Raw genomic sequence first — 23,520 nt, forward strand, 5'->3', positions numbered from 1 at the left:
GTAGATAAGTAAGGTTTTTGCAAGTTTTTCTTAAGTATATTTAGCATTTTCCTTTTAGTTGAAGTGCAAATGATTACATTGTATTTACCATATATTTTCCTATTAGAATTGATTTAAGTTTCTCTATAATTTTCTAATGGCACTATTTGAAGGACTTTACACACCATTTAGGTGGGGTATCATTTAATTTGTAAGATTTAAATTCTAAAATTTGTCTTTTAAATCAAATTATGTCATATAGATAGTGTGTAATGTAAAAGTTTTTAAATAAAATTATTCGGCAAGAAAAACAAATCATATGTTGGTGTGTTGTAGAAGGATGATAAATAAAATTTTTCTTCTAATATAAATACTTTTTTCAATTTAAAGAGATATAACAAGTGAACTTTACTGTAGATAATGTTTGGGTCTATATTGCCTAACTAATCGGCTCGAGCTCATGTTTTGATCAGCCGGAGTTTGACTTGATAACCCAAAAGATTGACTCGATTTGGATTGATTACAGTCTCATCTATACGAATTGTAGCAAGTAATTTGATCAAAAAATTGTAGAAAATTTTCAATTCACAATTGACACTTCATTAATGATCAGTGTTTAGTTGTTAATCTCTCATTATACAATTTGAGCTCTCAAACTTGATATGCCATGTAAACGATCTTTGTTTTTTGAGTTACATGTAAACTATCTATACACCCTCTCAAACTTGCTAGATTAGAAATATATGGGCGTGCAGGCAAGTATTTATTGATAAATTTTTGGAAAAAGAAAAATTACTGTTTTGAATTTCGTACCGTACTGGCGGGTATAGGTACCCTATACGTTTCATACCGGCCCAAATACCGGCCTGTACCAGCCTATATTTCGGCCTTCAATTTTTTTTTTCATTTTTTCAAATTACAAACTTATTTTTTACCCCCCAATTCCGATTAGGCTATTTATAATTTATATATATATGTATTTATATATAATTTATTCATATATCGACTATCTCGAAATGATACACGAAACGGTACCGGTATCGAAATATTTTGTTCCAGTGCCTTGACCGGTACGGTATTCAAAACATTGGAAAAAACGCCTTCTAAATTAAAGGATTAACTCAAAAAATTAATTAAATCAATAAATGGGATTAGAATATATTTTTCTGATTATAATTAATGCTTCTAGAACTTTTATATCCAAAGATTCCAAACGACTTTCTTGATTTATTTTAAAAATAGAAAATAGGAATACCCAGCAAGTGGTGGATTTATTTATTTATGAGCAAGAAAAGATTATAAAGTTGTAATCAGAAAGTGTGAGAAATAGAGTAATCTAGGATAATCAAACCAGTATAAAGACAAACTGCAAATGAGAAATTTTGAGATAAAGTAAAATGAGATGAGATGATTCGTGTGTCCAAACAAACTTTAATTTCACGTCTCGATGCTGGATGTGTAAAATGAGGCAGATCGAAGGATTGGAAAGCTAGTGGGAGGGACGCATGTTGGCGTGGTGGATGATCACGACGGTAGAACTAATTTATTGGTGTAACATTCAACAAAAAAATATATTCAGTAACAGTAGTGTGGAATGAAATATAGATCATATGTACTGTTTATTAATGTGTTTATTAGTTTATCAAATCATGTGAGTCCAAATTGAAGAATTTAAAGATCTAATTTTTTATTTTTGGTTAAGGAAATTAATTTTGTTTTCGAGGAAGGTGGGGATAATTTTATCCCACATCCCACCACAATATTAATATTTTCAAAAATTTTATAAGAAATCGTAGAAAATAGTGGGGATAATTTTTATCTAGTGGAGTTGAATGATTAAATGAGATTATATGGTAGAGGGTGACTATCAAACTTGATAGAATATGAAGTTCATCTATAAAAAAATGTAGTGGTAGTATAAGATTATTATATCGCCACATAGAGATTGGAAGAGAATATTTAAAATCCACACTTTGTTAGAGGTATTGATCGAGGTTATATGATAGAAACGATTAATATAAAATATTAGATTTATTTTATAACCAAAATGGGGGTTGTTGATCTTATTTAAGCCTTTTTAATAGATAAATACTGGTAAAGTGAACTTGGTTGACATGTAGATCCATAGTTGCCTTAATATAATCATCGGTCGTATATTTTTAGAACTTTTGTGAAAGGAGTTACGTACGTACGTAGTTGCTTGTCATGCATACAAGAACTATATGTTTCGTCTTTCTGATTTTTAAGTTGCAAAGTATGAAGAGCGCATAGAGTAGTACTAGTTATACTCTTATCATGCAATTTAAAATAACCATCTATCCAAAGATATCCAATATATCTAGTTGTTATTATCGACAATTTGTTATATAAATGGATTTTTTAAAACTGCCTCTCAAGTGAGGAATGCTGTTGACAATCTGGTTATCTTGTATTTATTTACTTTTATTTTTATTTATTTTATTTTATTTTTCGGCCCATATAGTGGTTGTCTTTACCTTGAGATAGTAGACATAGGTTTGTGATCAAGCTCAGATTCATCTTATGAAATCATTTGCAAATAAACAATTTGTAGAAGCTTTTATTGAAAAATCACAAACGATTAATAAGATGGATAATATCAAATAATTTATATTTTGTACTATGTGGTAGAGGTGGGCTTTGACTCGACTGCCCACCTCTGACCTCCGAATCCGACTAGGGTCGGAGGTAAAAAGTTACTCCGACTCCAATTTCGAGTGGAGTTCGACTCCGATCGGACTGAAGTGGGCTTTCCAGCTATTAGGTCCCAGCTGCCCTACTCAGATTAGACCTGGGCCATGAGCCCAATATCAAAGCCCAATTTGAAATTCAAATTGGCCCTTTAGATTGGGCCGGCCGTGGGCCTAATATCAAGGCCCAATTTGAAATTCAAATTGGCCCACCTCTGTTTAAAAGAATTTATAAAAAAAATAATGTAAAAAAAATAAAAATATTGTAAAAAATAAGTTAAAAAGCTAAAATTTAAATACAATGACTAAATCAAACTACAAATCCCAAACGATAAAATTAAATTTAAAACTACAAATCATAATAAATTTAAATTTGAAACATCAAAATAAATTCAATTATGAAATAGCCACAGTCCCCCACATCAGATTTGACAGTCCATGCATTTGAGTCGATGACTAGTGATTTTCAATTTTCCTACAAAGGGTTTTATTGATCAGATGTACTATATTTTCTTTAGGCATTTAACTATAGACTTCTAAACCATCAGCCAAGTGATATATAACATAAAATAAGACACATTATGAACTCACCTCCATCTCTAACTCTAACGAGTTTTGCATTGATAATCATGGTATTGAGTTTCACACTAATAAAGGGGTCATCCTACGGTGCATCTGTCTCAGCCATCCACAATTAGTCTGAGGTTCACAACTAGGTCTACAAAATTATATAAATTATAAATTAAAAAATGAAAATATTAAAATTATGTAAAAAAAATCATTTTATTTATTTATGAATACCCAGCAAGTGGTGGATTTATTTATTTATGAGCAAGAGAAGATTATAAAGTTGTAATGAGAAAGTGTGAGAATAGAGTATTCTAGGATAATCAAACCAGTATAAAGACAAATTGCAAATGAGAAATTTTGAGACCAAGTGAGATGACATGAGATGGTTTGTGTTTCCAAACAAATTTTAGTTTCACGTGTCGATACTAGATGTGTAAAATAAGGCGGATTGAATGATTGGAAAGCTAGTGGGAGGGACGCATGTCGGTGTGGTGGATGATCAACGATGGTAGAACTAGCTTATTCATGTAACATTCAACAAAAAAAATATATTCAATAACGGGTAGTGATAGGGTTACTACCCTCTTACTATTCATTTACTACTTATAGTGTATTTGAAGTTTTTTATTTTTTTATCATTTTCTTTTAAGTATTTTTTTAACATCTTTAATCATTAAGAAAAAATTTTAAAAAATATATAATTTTACTAATAGTCACTTCCTTAACCATTAAATAAAATAAAAAAATAAAAAAAAAAATCAAATACAAAAAAAAGCAATAAATAAGTAGTAGGAGGATAGTAATCCTATCATTATTCTTCAGTAATAGTAGTGTGGAATGAAATATAGATCATATGTACTGTTTATTAATGTGTTTATTAGTTTGTCAAATCATGTGAGTCCAATTATGAAGAATTTAAAGATCTAAATTTTTTGTTTTTGGTTTAGGAAATTATTTTTTTTTTCGAGGAAGGTGGGGATAATTTTATCCCACATCCCACCACAATATTAATATAAAATATTAGATTTACTTCAAGAAAATGGGGGTTGTTGATTTTACCCAAGCCTTTTTAATAGATAAATACTGATAACACTACATCATAATTGCTTTTTAGTAACGGTTGGAAAATTGTGAGTCTCCAAACCGTCATTAAAAAGCTTATATGTGACGGCTTTTGGAAACCGTCACTAAAAACAAATGATTTTTTTTATACGTTCGAATGAAGAGCAAATTTACATTTGAACGTCACATATACGTTCAAACACTGTGGCTACCTACGTGCGAACATGAAATATTTTGACTCCAACGTTCGAACATTAGTAAGTAACGTTCAAACGTTAATTGTAAATTTAAATTAAATATGACTCTAATTTAAAAATGATGTATTTTTTTTTTTTTTTTGAAACGTCAATAAGTCATTCTCATTCATTCATAATCAAAAGGTGCAAAATTGCATTTGTATACAATATGTCACCCACGTGCAATTGCTCTAAATTATTACATAGCATTTCTCTATTGATTATACCAGCAATCTCGATAGGTCCCTCTTCAATCTAGCAACATTCACCTTCCATTCTCAAAGCCCTCTTAGCAAGCTCAAGAGCCTCAAGAGCCACACTATTGCCTTCTCTATAAATGAACTTCACAGACCAATCTTGTCTATGAGACAGTCTGCTCCTCATGTCATCAAGAAACTGCCCCATCGATGCACATATATCTCCCTTCCCTGTTACCCCTTTTATTATTCTTTCAGCATCTCAATTGAACACCACATTTCCACCATTTAGTTCCACAACTAGATCCATAGCTCTCCATAAGACAATAGCTTTAGCCAGATCCAAAATTCCACTAAACATCTTTGATGCACATAATGATAATAGTAACTCTCCCTTATAATTTCTTGCTACTATGCCCATCCCAACTCTGTTATTTGTTTTATCAATGGTAGCGTTGAAATTCACCTTTGTTACACCCTCATCTGGTGGCTTCCACTTTGTATCTTTTCTTCTTTTGATATTTAACCCCTTATTATGGTTCCCCTCAACTCTAGCTTCTTGATAACTCTTAAGACTTGATATAGCAGCAGTTATTACTTTACTTGGACTATCAAACTTGCCTTCAAATACCATTCCATTCCTTCTAAACCATAATTCTTTAAAAATCATGGCAACCTCTTCTACTTGCTTCTTTTGTAATTATGACTCTATCTCAGCCCAAATGTAAAAGAATTCATTCTCTTCACATATCCACTTTTGCAGGCCACTTTGACTTTCAGCCCATACATCACTTGCAGCTAGACAGGTCCATAGTACATGACATACTGTTTCTTCCTCCATACAACAGGTTTGGCATGTGGCCACCTCAATAATATTCTTTTGGATCAAGTTCTTCGTTGTAGGCAATATATGGTTCAATGCCTTCCACACAAACTGCTTGGTAGAGTTAGGAACATTAAGCCCCCATAACCCTTCCCATACTTGTTTCTATTTCTGCCTAATCGAGCATTCACCATGGTCTGCTTTTTCCATGTCAGTGCCTAGGTGGTAAGCACTTCTCACAGAAAACCTTTCATCCTTAGTGAAACCCCAAAAACTTTTATCATCCTCAACATACCTGCTGAGTGGTAAACTGTAGATCTGAGCAGCATCTTCCCTGCTGAATATTTCACAAATCAGCCTCCCATTCCAGTAATGAAAATCCTCAAAAATAAGAGAACTTACTTTTGCATCAGCAGCTAGGATACTAACTGGTGATCTCACTTGAAAATTTACAGAATTGGGAAGCCACTTATCATTCCAAATTGATATCCTCCTCCCATTACCCACACTCCACACCATACCTATTTTGATCAGATCTTGTGCATCCAATAAACTCCTCCACATAAAAGATGGCTTATAACCAAGCTTTGCCTCAATGAATTGGCTTTGCTTGTAATACTTTTCCTTGAAAATTTTTGCTGCCATTGAGTTAACATTATGTTGCAGCATCCACCCTTGTTTGGCAAGCATAGCCTTATTAAACATATTAACATCCCTAAACCCCATTCGACCTCCCTTTTTGTTTTCACCCATTTTACCCCAGCTCTTCCAATGAATACCTTTTCCTTCCTTCTTGTTGCTCCACCAAAACCTTGCTATCATGGAATTAATCTCAATGCTCAGCTTCCTTGGTAATCGAAACACATTCATGGTATAAGTAGGAATAGACTGTAACACTGCATTGATCAGAACCTCTCTTCCTGCACTCGATAGAAAAGAGTTTTTCTAACTATGAATTTTCTGCCATATCCTATCTTTTATGCTTTTAAAAGTTCCATACTTTGATCTCCCAACAATAGTGGGAAGACCAAGGTATTTCCCATAATCCCCACATATGACTGCACTAGCCTCTTGCAAAATATCCCTTTGATTGAGTATACTTGTGTTGGAGCTAAAAAGGATAGTTGTTTTCTGTCTATTAAGCATTTGGCTAGAAGAATCTTCATAGACCTTCAGTATATCAAGTGTTGTCCTCCAATCCCCTTTACTTGCTCTACTAAAAATCACACAATCATCTGTAAAAAGTAGATGAGTGATTCTAGTCCCTCATCTAGCAGTAGCTACACCCTTCATTTTCCCTTTGGCTGCAGCAAAACTCAGTAGTGAACTAAGACCTTCTGCACAAAGAATAAAAAGGTAAGGAGACAAAGGGTCTCCTTGCCTCAATCCTCTTGTTGGGATAAATCTCTCACCCTCCTTTCCATTTATCAAAACTAAGTAAGAAATTGATCCCACACACTCCATTATCAGTTGGATCCATTTTTCACTAAAACCCAGCCTCCCCATTATTGACTTCAAAAAGTTCCACTCAATTCTGTCATATGCTTTTGACATATCAAGTTTTAATGCCATGCTTCCTTCTCTTCCTTTCTTCCTTGTCTTCATAGTATGTAGTATTTCATATGCTACCATAACATTCTCAATAATTGATCTACCAGGTACAAAGGCACTCTGGAAACTAGAAATTATATGGGGTAATATATGCTTAAGCTTATTTGCTAATACCTTAGCTATAATCTTGTACAAGACATTACATAAAGAAGTTGGTCTAAAATCATTCACAGATATTGCAACATCAATCTTTGGAATTAAAACAATATTAGTTTGATTCAAGGAACTAGGCATACCTCCCCCATTTAGAACTTCAAACACTGCCTCACACACTTTGGGACCCACAGCTTCCCAGTGATGCTATAGAAATATGCTCCAAATCCATTTGGGCCAGGAGATTTAAAAGGACCCATTTGTTGTAGGGCATTAAATACTTCTTCATAGGTGAAGGGAGCCTCCAGATCAACATTCTTCTCCACTGTCACTCTTTTGTCTATGCATTGTAAACATAACTCAATATCACCTTCCTTTGGATTGGAGGATGTATAAACCTTCTGAAAGTGATTTTGGAATGCTAGTGCAATTTCAGTCTCTCCAACTCTCATGCTTCCATCATAATCCTTAACTTTTTTAATAAAATTATGTTTTCTTCTTTGTGTAGCACATGCATGGAAGAATCTAAATGATGTGATTTTTATAGTGCATAATTTGTGAACAAGTCTAAAAAACTGTAATATATATTCCATCTGATCTGTGACCCGTTCCTCTAGCTCAAGTGGTACTCTCCGAGCAAGTAATAGCTGGCTAATGATGACACCGTATGGGAAGTTTTCCGTGGAGATGATGCTCGCCTCGTAACGGATCCTCTCAAAGATGTGCAATGGTAAATCGATGGAATCTCCACGTGCCACTTGTATAAAAAATTGTGCCCAAGTCTGACTAAATGTGGTCTTATGTGCCACAGGATCCAGGTTTGTTTCAATAATAAGCTGCAACATGCGGAAGAAATGAAGCATATGTATTTGGTTGAAGGAGTTCTTCCTTTCAATCTGCGTGCGGTCTCTCTCAGTAAAGATGTAGAAATTCTCGTCTCGGTCATCGTCCCGAGTCTCACGGTCAATACCCTCAACTTTTGACCGGTCTGCATCTCTGGCATCATCTACTGGCCGAGTTGGGCCAGTAGTTGATGCAGAAGTGCCTACATCTGCATCGAGTGTGCCGTGTGCAGATGTAGATGTGAAAACGACGGCTGTGTCGCCAGTCTGAGAGTTAGTTGTAGTTGATATCTCAACTACTCAATGAATTTCGAGGAGCTTGACGATCATATCCTGTGAAATCTCAAATGACACACCGCGTACAGTCACGGTGTAAGAGGATGCGTCTTGAGACATAGAGCACATCACTATATAGAACTCCCGAACCATTGAGGGGTATACCTTCCCCCTCAATGTGTAGATATTACCCCAACCTCTACTGATGAACACATTTCTCATGTTTGTCTGCTCCTATTTGAGCTCGTAGAACTCATTGATTAGGACCTCTCGCTCCACCATAACAGTACGAGCCTCGATCCGAACAGTGTCCTTAGTGGCTCATTCCATCCCCCGTTTCCTGGTATGCAAATGATGAGTCATATCCTGAAAATAGAAAAGGAAAAAAAATTATTGATACTATTGATGCATCTTTTATGTTAATTTTAAACTACTCTGCATTAACGTTCGAACATAATATAACAAATGTATATTATGTTTGAACATTTTATCTAAAGAAAGATGCACGTTCTTTAGATAAAAATTATATTAACGTTCGAACATAATATAATATACACATTCAAATGTTAAGGGCATAACGGATAAGAATTTTGAAATGTGTTGTGTTCGACCATGATGCCTTTCAGTTTGACCACATGGTTTTTATGTTCGAACGTCAATAATTTACGTTCAAACGTATGTTTTTTACGTTCGAACATATGTTTTTTATGTTCGAAGGTATATTTTTTAGTTGGAACGTATGGTTTTTACGTTCGAACGTAAATTATTGACTTCTGCAACGTGGAAGGCAAAACGGTGGATAATTAAAAGTTGTACGTTCGAACGTAACATTAAACGTTCAAACGTAAATGCGTCAAAAAGTAATGTTCGAATGTAGAAAAGGTACGTTCGAATGTGGAAGGGCTATGCAATTGTAACGTCATACGTTCGAATGTTTCGACACAAAGGCTGAGTTGACTCAACCATTATCGAAAATCACGTACAACAGGTCTAAGTGGCCAAATGTCACCATGGAAATGAAGTATACACTTCAAGAAACTTTTCTACGGTGACCATTTGGCCAATGACAACTCATGGTGGCTGGAAAATAGAGTTGATAATTCGGCCACCACTAACTTTCGATTTACACAAAATCCTACTAAATCTTAAAAAAAATATATGTATGAGGTTAAAAGAGGGATGCCTATTTTTTTGTGACGGTTGTGACAGGGTTTGATGGCAGTATGCAACGATGGAGAGATAACGATTTAGTTTTGAAAATGACGTTTCCCGTTTCAGTTTTGGGTTTATATATATGAAATGTTCGAATGTTATTCTGAGTTGCGTTCGAACGTTTGGCGATTTAATTCCCAAAAATATATTAATAATATATTTTATTATTAATATATGTTATATATTATAATGTATACTATAACATATTCCGAACGTAATCTAATATTATATTATAATATATATACTATATACTAGTATATATATATAGTGTATTATATATATAATATTTTATATACTATACTATATAGTAGTATATATACACTATATATAATGCTATCTACTATATATAGTATATTGTTGTTGTTAGTATAGTAATACTATATAGCAATGCTATTAGTAATATAACATATAATATTAAACTAATACTATACTAATATATTATACAGTATAATGTTATAATATATAACATAATATATTAAGTATTATATACATTATAGTCTAATATATTAATAACTATATATAATAATTCTAATTCATTAAAATGTCAAGATTATAATTTAAGGCTTGAATTAGAAAATTTGATGAATAATATAAAAGATCTTAAGAGAAAACAACAATTAATGAGACAAGATTATACATTCCAAAATGTCTAAATATCATATATATCAAAGTAGACAAGCGAAAATACAGGAATGAGAAGCTGATTGCAACTTCCTAAGAAACGATTGTCTTTTCGTATCATATATAATGATGTCTAAGTATCATATATACTAATACTATACACTAATACTATATATATAATGGAAAAATAATTCACAGTATAATAAATTCATGTATGCATTTATAACAAAACATACAATCATTTTTATAATATTTTCGTATACCATATTTTATTACTATAAGTTAGAGTATTACTAACATATTAACATATATACTTCTTCGTTGTTTTGTTAAAAATGTAAAAATTAATTCCCAATAATTGATATTAGATTTTAAGAATATTTTATGTTCTTAATAAGTTATCTAAAATAACATTACATCAAACACATCAAGCGATTTAGCATAAATATGTGATAATATTATTATATTCATAATGCCTAGTATTGCTATTTTTATTAATTATACCCTTTTTGCCATTAGCAAACCTTAATTTTCGGTTAGTTGAATAATTACATGACATATAATACTAATATACTAATATATAGTATAATAATTATATAGAAATAGTATTACTATATAGTATAGTAATACTATATAGTAATGTTATTAGTATATAACATATAATATTAAACTAATACTATACTAATATATTATATGATATAATGTTATAATATATAACATTATCTTAATACTATTAGATATATACTAATACTATGTATATAATGGAAAAACAATTCACAGTATAAGTAAATTCATGTATGCATTTATAACAAGACATACAATCATTCTTATAATCTTTTCGTAGACCATATTTTATTGAATATAAGTTAGAATATTACTAACAACATTAATATATATTAGTATTGCATATAGTCGGTTATACAGTCTGTTTTACATGCTTTCATGCATATGGCTGTTTATACCACCTATTATTATTATTATTATTATTATTATTATTATTATTATTAGCTATTTATTACCTGAGATTTACATCTTTGGTATCAGAGCCATATGCAATTATTTTGTTATATTATTTTTATATCACATATTATTGTTACAGGTTTTACTGGCCAACTGAAAGGCTGGTGGGATCATTACCTTTCAAATGTCACCTCTCATTCTCAAGATTACTCACTCTGGCATCCACATCTCATAATCCTAAAAATGAACATTTTTCTCCAACATATTCACAAGTGATTGGAGATGATGTCTAAATATACACATTGAGTAAAGAAGAATTTAAAATTAACAAAGAATATCTCAAACAAGATTATATGAAAGAAGAAAATAGTCACAAAATATTAGTATTTTTCTTAACTTTTCAAAAATAAAAAGAGATTATATTCAAGAGAAATATTATGACTATCTAGAAAAAATACATATATATAACTATTATATTAATAAATATTAACTATTGAATAATGACCTAAATTAATGCTCGAACGTACATTATTTACATTCGAACGTTAAAAAAATATGAAAAATTTTCCTGCTCGATTTCCTTAGATCTGTGATGATCTTTCCACGTTTGAATGTTTCAATTTAATGTGCAAACGTGAATCGAGATATATGAGAGGAAATCGATTTATGTTCGAACATTACATTATAATACGTTCAACACGAGAAGAAAAATGCGAGAAATTTTTCACTCGATTTTCTCACCTCTATGATGATCTAAAACATTTAAACGTTAAAATTTTTTATTCGAACGTTAATCGATGAAATTTACTGGAAAATTTATTAATGTTTGAACGTTAAATTTTCGTACGTTCGAACATGAAAATAAAAGTGTCAGAAATTTCCCGCTTGATTTCAGGCTCTGTCATAGGAAGATAAATTCGAACGTGTATATTTAACGTCCGAGCTATCTGCCAAAAATTTAGCTGAAATTTTTTAACGTTCGAACGTCATCTGAAAATTGGGCTAGATATTTTAATGTTCAAACATACAACTTAAATGTTCAAACGTTACATTTAATGATTTAGTTTTTTCATGAATACACGCACGAGAGGAAGCAGACTCATTTCTGTTGCTTCTCCTGTGCGCGCAAATAACCAAGAGAGAGACGATGATAGAGGGTCGTGGGTTAGAGAGATATAGTTAGAGTGAGGGAGGGTTAGAGAGAGAGAGAGTTAGAGTGAGAGAGGGTTAATATTTTGGAACTCTAGCTCCATTGATTTTAGTAAGTAAAAACTCTTTTTCTTTTGTATTTTTTTGAATTTTATGATATTTTTCTTGTGTTATATATATATATATATATATATATATATATATGTCTCTAACAAGTTAGTATTGTATTTTTTTGAATGATTGGTTGTTTTGGCAAGTTGAAAGCTTTTGATTTGTAAGAAGATATTGTGAGTGCTAGGTATATTTCTAAACTTTAGCAATATGTTTATATATTTTGTTATAATTTTATGGGATGTGTATAATGTGAGTTTTTTGAAGGACTTTGATGAATTGGATATGGGTAGAGTATTTTGAGTTGAGTAATGAATTTTGATTGTATATATACATAATGAATATGTATCAATTGGGTATTGATGAATTAGAAGGAATTAAATTGTTTATATTGATGAATTAGAAGGAATTAAATTGTTTATATTGATGAATTAGAAGGAAATCTTCGTGATATGGATTGTGTAATATGATGAATTAATATAGAAATTGGGCGGGATATTTTATTGTGTTTATGCTTACTCTTGAAATATTGTGATTATTGTTTGTGAATTTTGTGAATATTTTGTGAGTTTATGGTATTCATTGATGAATTAATATGTTTAGAAATATTGTTGTGGGAATATTGTGAATATGCTGTGATATAGATTTGAAATATTGTAATTATTATTTGTGAATTTTTATTGAATGTGTTTATATTGTTAGAAATATGTTGTGTTTAGTTTGTGGATTTATGTGAATTTTTTGATATAATATTTTTTAGTATTTTTTGAATTTGTTCTTTAATAAGAAAATTATAAATTTAGGAACTTAATTTAAGTTAAGATTAAAAACATTTAATATACATTTAATATGAGAATTAATATTTAATATTTAATAAGTATTTATAATATATTCATACTAATTTAGTTAGAATATGATTATTATGCAAATTATAAGTATAATATATAACTTAATTTAAAAAAAAAAAAGAAAAAAAAAAGTATATAACTTAACTATATATAAAGTATAATATACATATAATAACTATTAAGTCTCAAATGGCATTGTTGATGCTATTAATACTACTAATATTGTTTTGATTCCAAAGATAGATATTCCTTCAAAAGTATCTGATTTTCGCCCCATCAGTCTTTGTAATGTCATGTATAAAATTGTCTCAAAGGCAATAGCAAATAGACTGAAGCTTATACTTCCAGAGATCATTTCTGCTACACAGTCAGCTTTTGTCCCAGGCAGGCTTATTTCAGACAATATTATTGTAGCATTCGAGGCCTTGCACACAATGAATAACAGAATGACTGGAAAAGAGGGGTACATGGCCTTAAAGCTCGACGTGAGCTAAGCTTATGACAGGATTGAATGGAGTTTCTTGAGAGAAGTGATGAAAAAGATGGGATTTGCTCAGGATTGGATACATCTGGTGATGCAATGTGTGGAGACTGTATCCTATTCAATTTTATTGAATGGACCCCCTCAAGACTTTTTCAAGCCAACTAGAGGAATTAGGCAGGAGGACCCTTTGTCTCCTTACCTATTTATTCTCTGTGTAGAAGTTCTCAGCTCCTTACTTAATCATGCTGAAAATTCAAGGGCCATATCAGGTGTTCCTATTGCTAGGGGAAGGATTCACATAAACCATCTGCTGTTTGCAGATGACAGCCTCTTGTTTTGAAAAGCAAATTCTCTTGAATGGAGTAGGCTACTGTTTGTACTCTCTTTATATGAAAATGCCTTGGTCAGCGCCTCAATAAAGAGAAAACTTCAATTCATTTCAGCAGGAACACATCTCATGAGAACAAGGATTTAATTTTGAGAATAGTAGGTGTGAGGTCCAGCCAGTCATATGAGAAATATTTAGGCCTTCCAGCTCTAATGGGGAGATCAAGAACTCAGTCTTTCCATCTCATTTTGGACAGAATCAGGCAAAAACTGAACAGTCATAAAGTTAAAATGCTTTCTCAAGTAGGGAATGAGATTTTCATCAAATCAGTTGTCCAATCAATGCCTACTTATAGCATGGCAGTCTTCAAACTTCATTGGGCCCTTTTAAAAGAAATTAATAAGTTGTTGAGGAATTACTGGTGGGGTCAGATTGAGAAGGAGAAAAAGATTCACTTTAACCTTGCAATGTTAGAAAAGCAAGGGTGGAGGTCGTTGCAATACCCTCAAGCTCTGGTTTCCAAGGTTTTAAAGGCGAAATATTTTCCAAATGGCTTTTTCTTGAAGGCCAAGGTGGGGAGTAAACCTTCATTCATATGGAGGAGTATAATGGCAACAAGGCAACTAGTGGAGAAAGGCACTAGATGGAGGGTGGGAAATGGCTCCAACATAAATATATTGCAGGACAGATGGATCCCTAGGCCATATTCTTTCATAATTCAAGGTGTTGTGAGAGGGGTGAATTCTGAGGCTACAGTTAGTGAACTCATTGATCATAACTCAAGGCAATGGAAGACTCAAGTGGTGGAGGAGTGTTTCTCTCAGGAAGAGGCAGAGCTTATCAAACAAATCCCCATAAGCTACTTTAACTGTGAAGATAAGCTTATTTGGAATGGGACTTCTCAAGGCACTTTTTTAGTCAAAAGTGCATACCATTTGCATAAGGAATTAACAGATATGGATAAAGGACAGGCTTCAAGTAGCTCTCAACACAATCAGTTATGGTCAAAACTATGGAAATTGAAAGTTCCTCCTGCTGACAAAATTTTCTATGGAGGGCCTGTAATGAGGCTTTACCCACCAACCTCAATCTGCACAAGAAGAAAGCTTTTGAGAAACCTTATTGCCCTATATGCTTACAAGAAGAAGAAATAGTCATACATGCCTTATGGACATGCCATGCTGCACAAGATGTCTGGCATCAATGTTCAAGACAGATTCAAAAAAGCTCATCCAGTTTTAACTCCCTCAAGGATCTGTTTCTTGAACTGGATTCAGTTGGGGGCCAGGAGCGTGTGGAAGAGTTAGCAGTGATTAGCAAGCGCATTTGGTTGAGAAGGAATGCTTATGTCTTCCAAAAAGAATTCAAGGGGCCAAATTCAGTAGCTGAGCTTGGCAAGTCTATCCTGAAGGACTTGTTGGATCTGCATTTACAGGATTTAGTCAAGACTCGACAGCAACATCAGATGCCCTCAACTTGGTTACCCCCACGTTCTCAGGTTTTCAAATTAATTGGGATGCAGCAATTGACAAGTCTAGATGCAAAATTGGTATTGGTCTGATTGTAAGAGATTGGAATGGGTTGGTGTTGGCAACATCAAGACAATTCAGATCACTCTATCCTGATCCTTTCCTAGCTGAATCTGTTGGAGCTATGGAAGCTGCTTGTTTTGGTTCTCACCTGGGTCTTAAAAGAATAATACTAGAAGGGGATTCACTCCTGGTTACTCAAGCTATTAAAGGCAAAGTAGAGAACTGGTCTGCAGCTGGTATGATCATTGATGATATTAAGGGTCAGTTAACTGTTTATGACTCATGGTCAGTCTTACACATTTGAAGAGAGGGTAATAAGGCAGCTCATGTGCTTGCCAAGAATGCTCTTTTGTCCTCTACATCCTCTGTTGATGTAGGCAGCATTCCCTCTTGTATTGTTGATTACATTTGATGATTCTTATAATGAAGATGTTCCTTTTCAAAAAAAAAAAAAACTATAATTAATAATTACTTATTAAATATTCTTACCATTGTGAGGTTCCAAACCATTATATTATTAAATATATATATATAAATAAAGTAAAATACTCGTTAAGAAAAAAGTCTTGAACCTATCAAATAAGTAGAGAGTTGGAATAAATAAATATACATATTTAAAATAAACTAGAGAGTAAATAAATAAGGATCAAATAAATGCTTATTTAGAAATTATATATATACTTATTGTCTATATAAATAAATAACTCACTCAATTAAGTATAACAATTAAAATTATAATTTAGAAATGATAATAATTAAAATTATATAATAAGCATTAAAATTATATAATAACAATTATAATAAAAATTATATAATAAAAATTAAAATTACATAGGTATCAATTAACAATGTTCTAAGATATATAATAACAATTAAAATTATAATGTAGCAATAATAGTAGTAAACGATCTTAACTAAATTTTAGTTTAATTACTTGACTGTCGTAGTCTCTCCGAGCTTGAGAGTTTGTGACAATTAAGTAATTAGACTAAAATTTAGATATTTCTTCAAGATTATTCTCCGTCGTTATCTACTCATGATATGAAACTTGTGAATATATTCTTCTATCTCTCTCTAGTTTAACAATATAACACTACTATTTTTTTGACATTGTTAATTCAAACAACATGGGGATATTGTTTGTAATTTCTTTTATAGATATTGTGTGACATTACATAAATAACCTTAGACCCGTTTGGAAATTAGTGTACATTTATGAATCCACTAATTCCTGAATTGTCCAGTGTAGACAGATTGAGATTATATTATACATTTTTGTTACTCTTACTCTCCATGTTTAATATGAAATTTAGGTGTCTTCCTCTACTGTTCTTCGGGTATACTGTTCATAGGGTCACAATCCCTTTATGTGAACATGTATACTTGGAGAACTATAGGAAAGTGTTGCCGAAATTTCTACTAACGTGAAAAGTAGTAGAGTGATGAGATTTGTGCAATATGAATAATATAATCTCGAATGAGATAGGACCAACTACCTTATAAAAAAAATGAGAATTTGAGCATGACATGCATGTGAATTTTCTATGTACGTGTTACTAATATATAGATGTTTCTAGAAATGGACAAAAGCTGGATGTGTCTCGGCGATAGACTTGAAAAGGATTACGTACCTTATGTGCATGAAGTAAGAACCTTCATTGATTTTGCACGGGCCTCTGCTAACAGTCATGGTTACATTAAATGTCTACGTCGAGAGTCATGGTTACATTAAATGAAGTTGAAAGTCATATATTTGTGAACGGTATGAATCTGGGATATTCCCGATGGGCACTGCATGGTGAGCCGTATGAACAGTCAGAGGATGTATTGGTCGATCATCTAAATTATTTGCGGCATATGGATGATGATTATGACATTCCAAAATGTCGTTTATTGTGCGGTTGCTTCACATTAAGTCATTCTATGGGATGTCGACAAAAGCAATAAACATAGTATTGGACTTATTTAACGAGGTGTTTCCCGAAGGATTTGCATTGCCGAAGAACTTTTATGAAATGAAACAATTGAGTAAGGGATTAGGATTTGAGTACAAGTCCATACATGCATGCAAGAATGATTGTGTTTTGTTTTGGAAGGAGAACGAGGAGAAACAATCATGTCCTGTACGCAGAGAGCCGAGGTGGAAGGGTTAAAAAAAAGTGTCAGTTAAGGTGTTGCGGTATTTTTCCATGAAACCTAGGTTGCAAAAACTATATATGTGTAAGAAAACAGCTCACGATATGAGGTGGCACGAGGAGAAAAGATTTAATAATGACACATATATGAGGCACCCAGCTGACTCACTTGTGCGGCAATCTTTCAATAATCAATACGCGGAGTTTAGGATAGAAGCTAGGAACGTGCGCCTGTGACTCACAATCGATGAATTCAACCCTTTTGGGAATATGAGTACAAGTTATAGCACTTGGCTCGTAGTGTTGATTTTGTACAATCTTCCACCATAGATGTGCATGAAGGTGCCCAACTTTTTGTTAGCTTTACTTATCCTCGGCCCGAGATCACCTAGGAATGACATTGATGTATTCATGCAGCTATTGATTGAAGAGCTGAAAGAGTTATCGGAAATAGACGTCATAACTTATAATGCATCCACATCGACATCTTTTCATATGCATGCTGCGGTAATATAGACGATAAATGACTTTTCGGCATATGCGGAGAGTACGAAATGGAAGTTAATGTGTCCGACGTGCAATAAAAAAACTGTTAGTGAGTGGTTAAAATATTCTCAGAAGTTGTGTTTTATGGATCATTGACGTTATCTACCAGCAAATCATGCATGAAGAAGTGAATGTGCTAAGTTTGATGGGAGAGTAGATGACAGAATTGCACCAAATGAATTGTCTGGGGAAGAGATAGTGGAACAACTGGTACATATTAGAGCGAACAACTTTGGTAAATGTTGAGAAAAGAACAAGAGAAAATGAGGCGTAATAGAATTGAATTGGACAAAGCGTAGTATTTTTTTTGACTTGTTGTATTGGTCGTCTTGCATGTTACAACATAGTTTGGATGTAATGCACATAGAGAAGAATATCTATGATAATATACTGGGTACATTGATGAGCATTAACAAAAAGACGAAGGGCATGATCAAGATGAGGAAAGATCTTGAGAGAATGTGAATTAAACAGAATCTAAATTTGCGGGTGGAAGGCAATAGGGTGGTCATGCCGCATGTGTGTTTTATGATGACGAGGGAGGAGAGGATGGACTTCTGCAAATGGTTTCAAGGTGTGAAGTTGCTAGATGGTTATGCTTCAAATATTGGTAGATGCTTGAGCCCAAATGACTGGAAAATCAGTGGATTGAAAAGTCTTGACTGTCACGTATTTTTGCAGAAGTCATTACCTGTGGGAATTCATGGGAAGCTGACATCTAATGTACATGTTGCCATATCTTAACTCTGTATATTTTTTAAGGATTTGTGCACTCGGGTAGTAAATCGAGATATGTTGTGGAAACTGGAAGAAGACATAGCTGATATACTATGTAAATTCCAGCAAATCTTTTCACCATCATTTTTTGATATCATGGTCCATTTAGCAATACATTTACCTCGAGAGGTACTGTTGGGTGGACCGGTGCAGTTCCGTTGGATATATCCAGTTGAAAGATATTTGGGTCAACTGAAGCGCACTATTGGGAATAAAGCCAAAGCTGAGAATTTAATATCAGAGGCCTATATACACGATGAATGGTTAACATTTTGCTCTCTATATCTTCGTGGTGTTGAGACATGATTTAATCGTCAAAAGCGAAATGTTAATCTTGTTGTTCCGCCTCCTTATGAGCTATCAGTGTTTTCCCAGAATGTACGACCCTTGGGTGCACAAACGGGTTACGATTTAATTGATGAAGAGTTGGGTAAAGTTCAATGGTATGTGGTAAATAATTGTCGGGAGATTGATGACTATCTCAGGTATGTCGCTGCATGCTTCGAATAATTCTAGTTTTTTGAAGTTTAACTATAACTGTTATGTTCAAAATATACTTTTGTTGCACTTATATATAGTGAGCACATTGACAAACTTAGGACAGAAGGCGTAGAGAATATAGAGGCAAGACACGAGGAAGAATTTTTTTGATGGTTTGAACAACATGTATGAACTAAAATTATATATATGTTACATTTTGAAACTCTTAACTTTGGGTAACTTTTAATAAATATATACTATTTCGATTGTTAGATTTTGGAACAACGTGCTCATGATCTCGAATCAATTTCTCCTGAATTGTATGCATTGGCCCGTGGTCCCTTAAATAATGCATTTCAATACATTGCATGCACGGTTCAAAGTTATAGATTCCATACTCTGGACTATGAACGTAATAGAAAGACTCGAAACTTTGGTGTGTCAGTCGAGGGGAGTTATGGAACAGATGATATTGACTATTATGGTGTCATACGTGATATTATCGGATTGAAATATCTTGTGGGTCTATAACATGTCTTTAAATGTGATTGATGGGATCTAGGCAGTGGTCAGGTTTCGATACATAGGGATAATTACTTTACGAGTGTTAATACTACATCTAAATGGTATGAAGATAATCCATTCGTATTGGCTTGTCAAGCTACCCAAGTCCATTACTTGATTGACCTAATGAAAAGTGCTGATGAAGATAGTGGAGAGATAACTTGGCGGGTTGTACAAAAATTTATCCCTCGAAATATATATGAAACAGGAACGAGTGTAGATTACGAGAATAGTGGAGATGAAGATGACACTCTGATTGTAGAGGCATACCAGGAAGATGGAGAGGGTATTAACTAGTTTGTTGATCTCGGTGCACTCGAGTTGCTCCCCTTGTGTAGAGATGACATCTCACCCGTCCATCTCGACCCGTCCGTATTAAATGATCATTCAATTCAAGTAAGAAGGAGAAGACGAATCAGAATCCGAGGAACAGGTGGATAAGGAGGACGAAGAAGAGGTTGATGATGATGTTATTGAGGGAGATTCTAAAACAAGCATGGAAAATACATCCGAAGATGAAGAATAAAAGTACTAAATATTTTATTCATATAGGTGACTATAAAATATTATACTTCTCATAATTTTTTCTAATTAATTTTCTTTGATATAATTAATTATTTTCAAGGATGCCGCCAAAACGACAACAAGAAATGTGCCTCAGCCAAATCCAAATCCCAAATCCATTGAGGACTCCCCATCCGAGGAATCTACTCTTGAATATCAAGTTAACACACAAGAGAACAACAGTCAGTCGACACCTACCTGTAAGGAAATATTGTCATTGATAATTAATTATATAGTTAATATTTTTGTCTCAATAACTATATAATTATAATTATACTATTATCATATAGTTGATGCATCTACACGTCGCGGTTGTGGCTATACACGTGGCATCTCTCTTGAGAAAAATAGAATGCACGGTAAACTCAAGATCACAATTCCTGATAATTCCACTGGAGGAGTGAATGATAGTACAGTAGCGCTTTCCTCCTATATTGGCATAGTAGTTCGAACTTATGCTCCATTTTATGTACGCTCATGGCGAGATATTCCGAATGAGATTAAGGAGTACATTCGAAGTTGTGTGCTTGTGAGTTTACTTTGAGAGCACATTTTTTTCACCTAAATTAGTATATCATATTTTTTACCTAATTCACTTATTAGGATAAATTCGACTCGACTTTGGCCGCAGCGAAGATTTGAGAACTGTGAATCAATTGATGGCTACACTATTCCGACATCACAAGAGATGATGTCATGACCACTTCAAGAAGTTTGAGTCGTTGGAAGAGGTTACGCAGTCCCCTTCCCAGCAGATGAAGTTAGATGATTGGAGAAAGTATTGTGATATTTTTGCATCTCCAGATTATCAGGTATTTTACATTTATATCCTTTAATTATTTACATTCATATTCGTTGTATATATTATATGTATATATATATTACAATTAACATTCTTAATTAATTTTGTAGCACTTAAGTTCTACAAATGTACAGAATAGAACTGCTCTGATTGTCCACCATTGTGCCGATTCAAGGTCATTCCACCGTCATAATGAAAAAATAGTAGTTAAAAAATTATAGAATTCATTTATTTTTCTGATATTCTTTTATTTAAGTACTAACATTATCTTTTTAAAATTGCTAATGTCGCTTTATTAGAAACGTGACTGTAACATCCCGCTCCTTCTTCCTGACATAAGCAAATTCAACTGCGAGCCTCGTTATGCATGCCGAATCTCAATGACGTATTTTTAAAGATATTATGCGATTTCTAAAATATGCTCAGTGTTTTAAATGCACTGAAAATATTTATATGGGGTATTTCCAGTGTTATTGAACTAAGTTTGATCTTAAATAATACAATTATAATATTTTTGAAGAGCTCCAAAAATATTATAATTGTCGAAAATCATTTTAATATCATTTATTAAAATGATTTCAGCTATTTAAAATATTATGAGATTTAAATTATATTGAAAACTTAAGTTTTATTCTTTAAAGATATTAAATAAGCCTTCATCATTTTATTAATGATGAATGAATATTATTTTATAAACTAAAGTTTAGTTTAATTGATATTCTACCTTAATTCCTCTCAGTGCTTTTAATTAAGTTAATATTTACGCATTTTAAATCATTGTTTTAATTCCCCACCGTTAGATCGTCTTGTAGATCCCAAGATGAAGGGCCTGGATTAAATACCCAAGCCCCCTCTCTTTCTCCCTCACTTTTCCCTTCCCTCTCTCTCTCTCCTCCCTCTCCCCTTGAACCCGACAAAAGCCCCCTCTCCCTCACCCGATTCTCTTTTCCTCCAGCCCAGCGCCGCCACACGCCGCCCGATCTCATCGCCACCACCACAGGCATCCTCTCTAGACGGCGAGCTCCCACCACCGAACTCAATCTCCACCTCACAGCCACCCTCTCTCACGCACGCCCGTAGCTCCTCATGCACAGCTTCACTGTGCGCAGCCCCTAGCGCTGCCGTACATGGCTACCCAGGCCATCGAGCACCACCACGAGCCCCTGGGCCTCCCCCTTTCTCCTCCCCTTGACCTAGCCGCCATAGTTCCTCCCTAGGCCATGCACGAAACCCACGGGTTTCTCCCTTTCCATCGTCATACGTCGCCACCCACGGCGTCCAGTCGCCTTCTTGAGCCTCCTGTAGCCACCATCGGCCTACCACCCATAGCCCCGATCTACCCCTCACGCACGCCCTCTTTCTCACGGACTCTCCTTCCACCTCACAGCTAGATCTGCCACCTCTAGCCACCGTGGCGCCTCCCCAACGCCACCACAGCTCCACCAACAACCCCCTAAGCCCCTCCATGGCCAGCCACGACCATCCAAGCTTTTCCCCCCATTTTCATGCTTTGAGACGCACGAGTTCCCCTTGGAAGCCCACAGCTTTGCCGTGCTCCACCACCCCAACCACCATGAGACCACCCTTAGCCTCCCTTGGCTTTCCCTAGCCTAACCCTAAGCCCAAACCGCCACTTTATGTGGTGGACAACCACTGTACGTGGGTTAGCCGCCATGTACGACCCTTCCGACGTCATCAACTGTGATAGTCAGCGAGCAACTCACGTGTTAGTTGGTTGGTTAGGTTGTGGATTGTATTGTTAGTAATTGTGGAGTTCGTTATGTAGTGTGGTGATGTGATGTGTTGTGTATGCAAAGTGTTGAGCATAGTTGGGAGGTGTGCTGTGTAGTGTTGTGGACTATGCTATAATGGTGGCATGGCATCGTGTGGATTGGGAAGAGAGTACACGTAAAGTGTACTCTTGTAGTGTAGTATGGGATAAGGAGAGTATATGTAAAATATACCCTCCTAACGTAAGGTGAAATGGAAAGAGTACACGTAGAGTGTACT

General features: G+C 34.0%; 1 protein-coding gene across 1 annotated transcript; it reads right to left on the minus strand.

Annotated features, from left to right (window-relative positions):
• Positions 1-5,740: 5,740 nt before the first annotated feature.
• On the minus strand, positions 5,741-6,445 carry LOC121246259 (uncharacterized mitochondrial protein AtMg00310-like). Its single transcript, XM_041144371.1, has one exon. It carries the CDS (start codon positions 6,443-6,445, stop codon positions 5,741-5,743), a length of 705 nt encoding a protein of 234 aa, XP_041000305.1.
• Positions 6,446-23,520: the final 17,075 nt, after the last annotated feature.

The sequence above is a fragment of the Juglans microcarpa x Juglans regia genome, chromosome 1D (assembly GCF_004785595.1).
Source record: "Juglans microcarpa x Juglans regia isolate MS1-56 chromosome 1D, Jm3101_v1.0, whole genome shotgun sequence".
Taxonomy (NCBI): domain Eukaryota; kingdom Viridiplantae; phylum Streptophyta; class Magnoliopsida; order Fagales; family Juglandaceae; genus Juglans; species Juglans microcarpa x Juglans regia.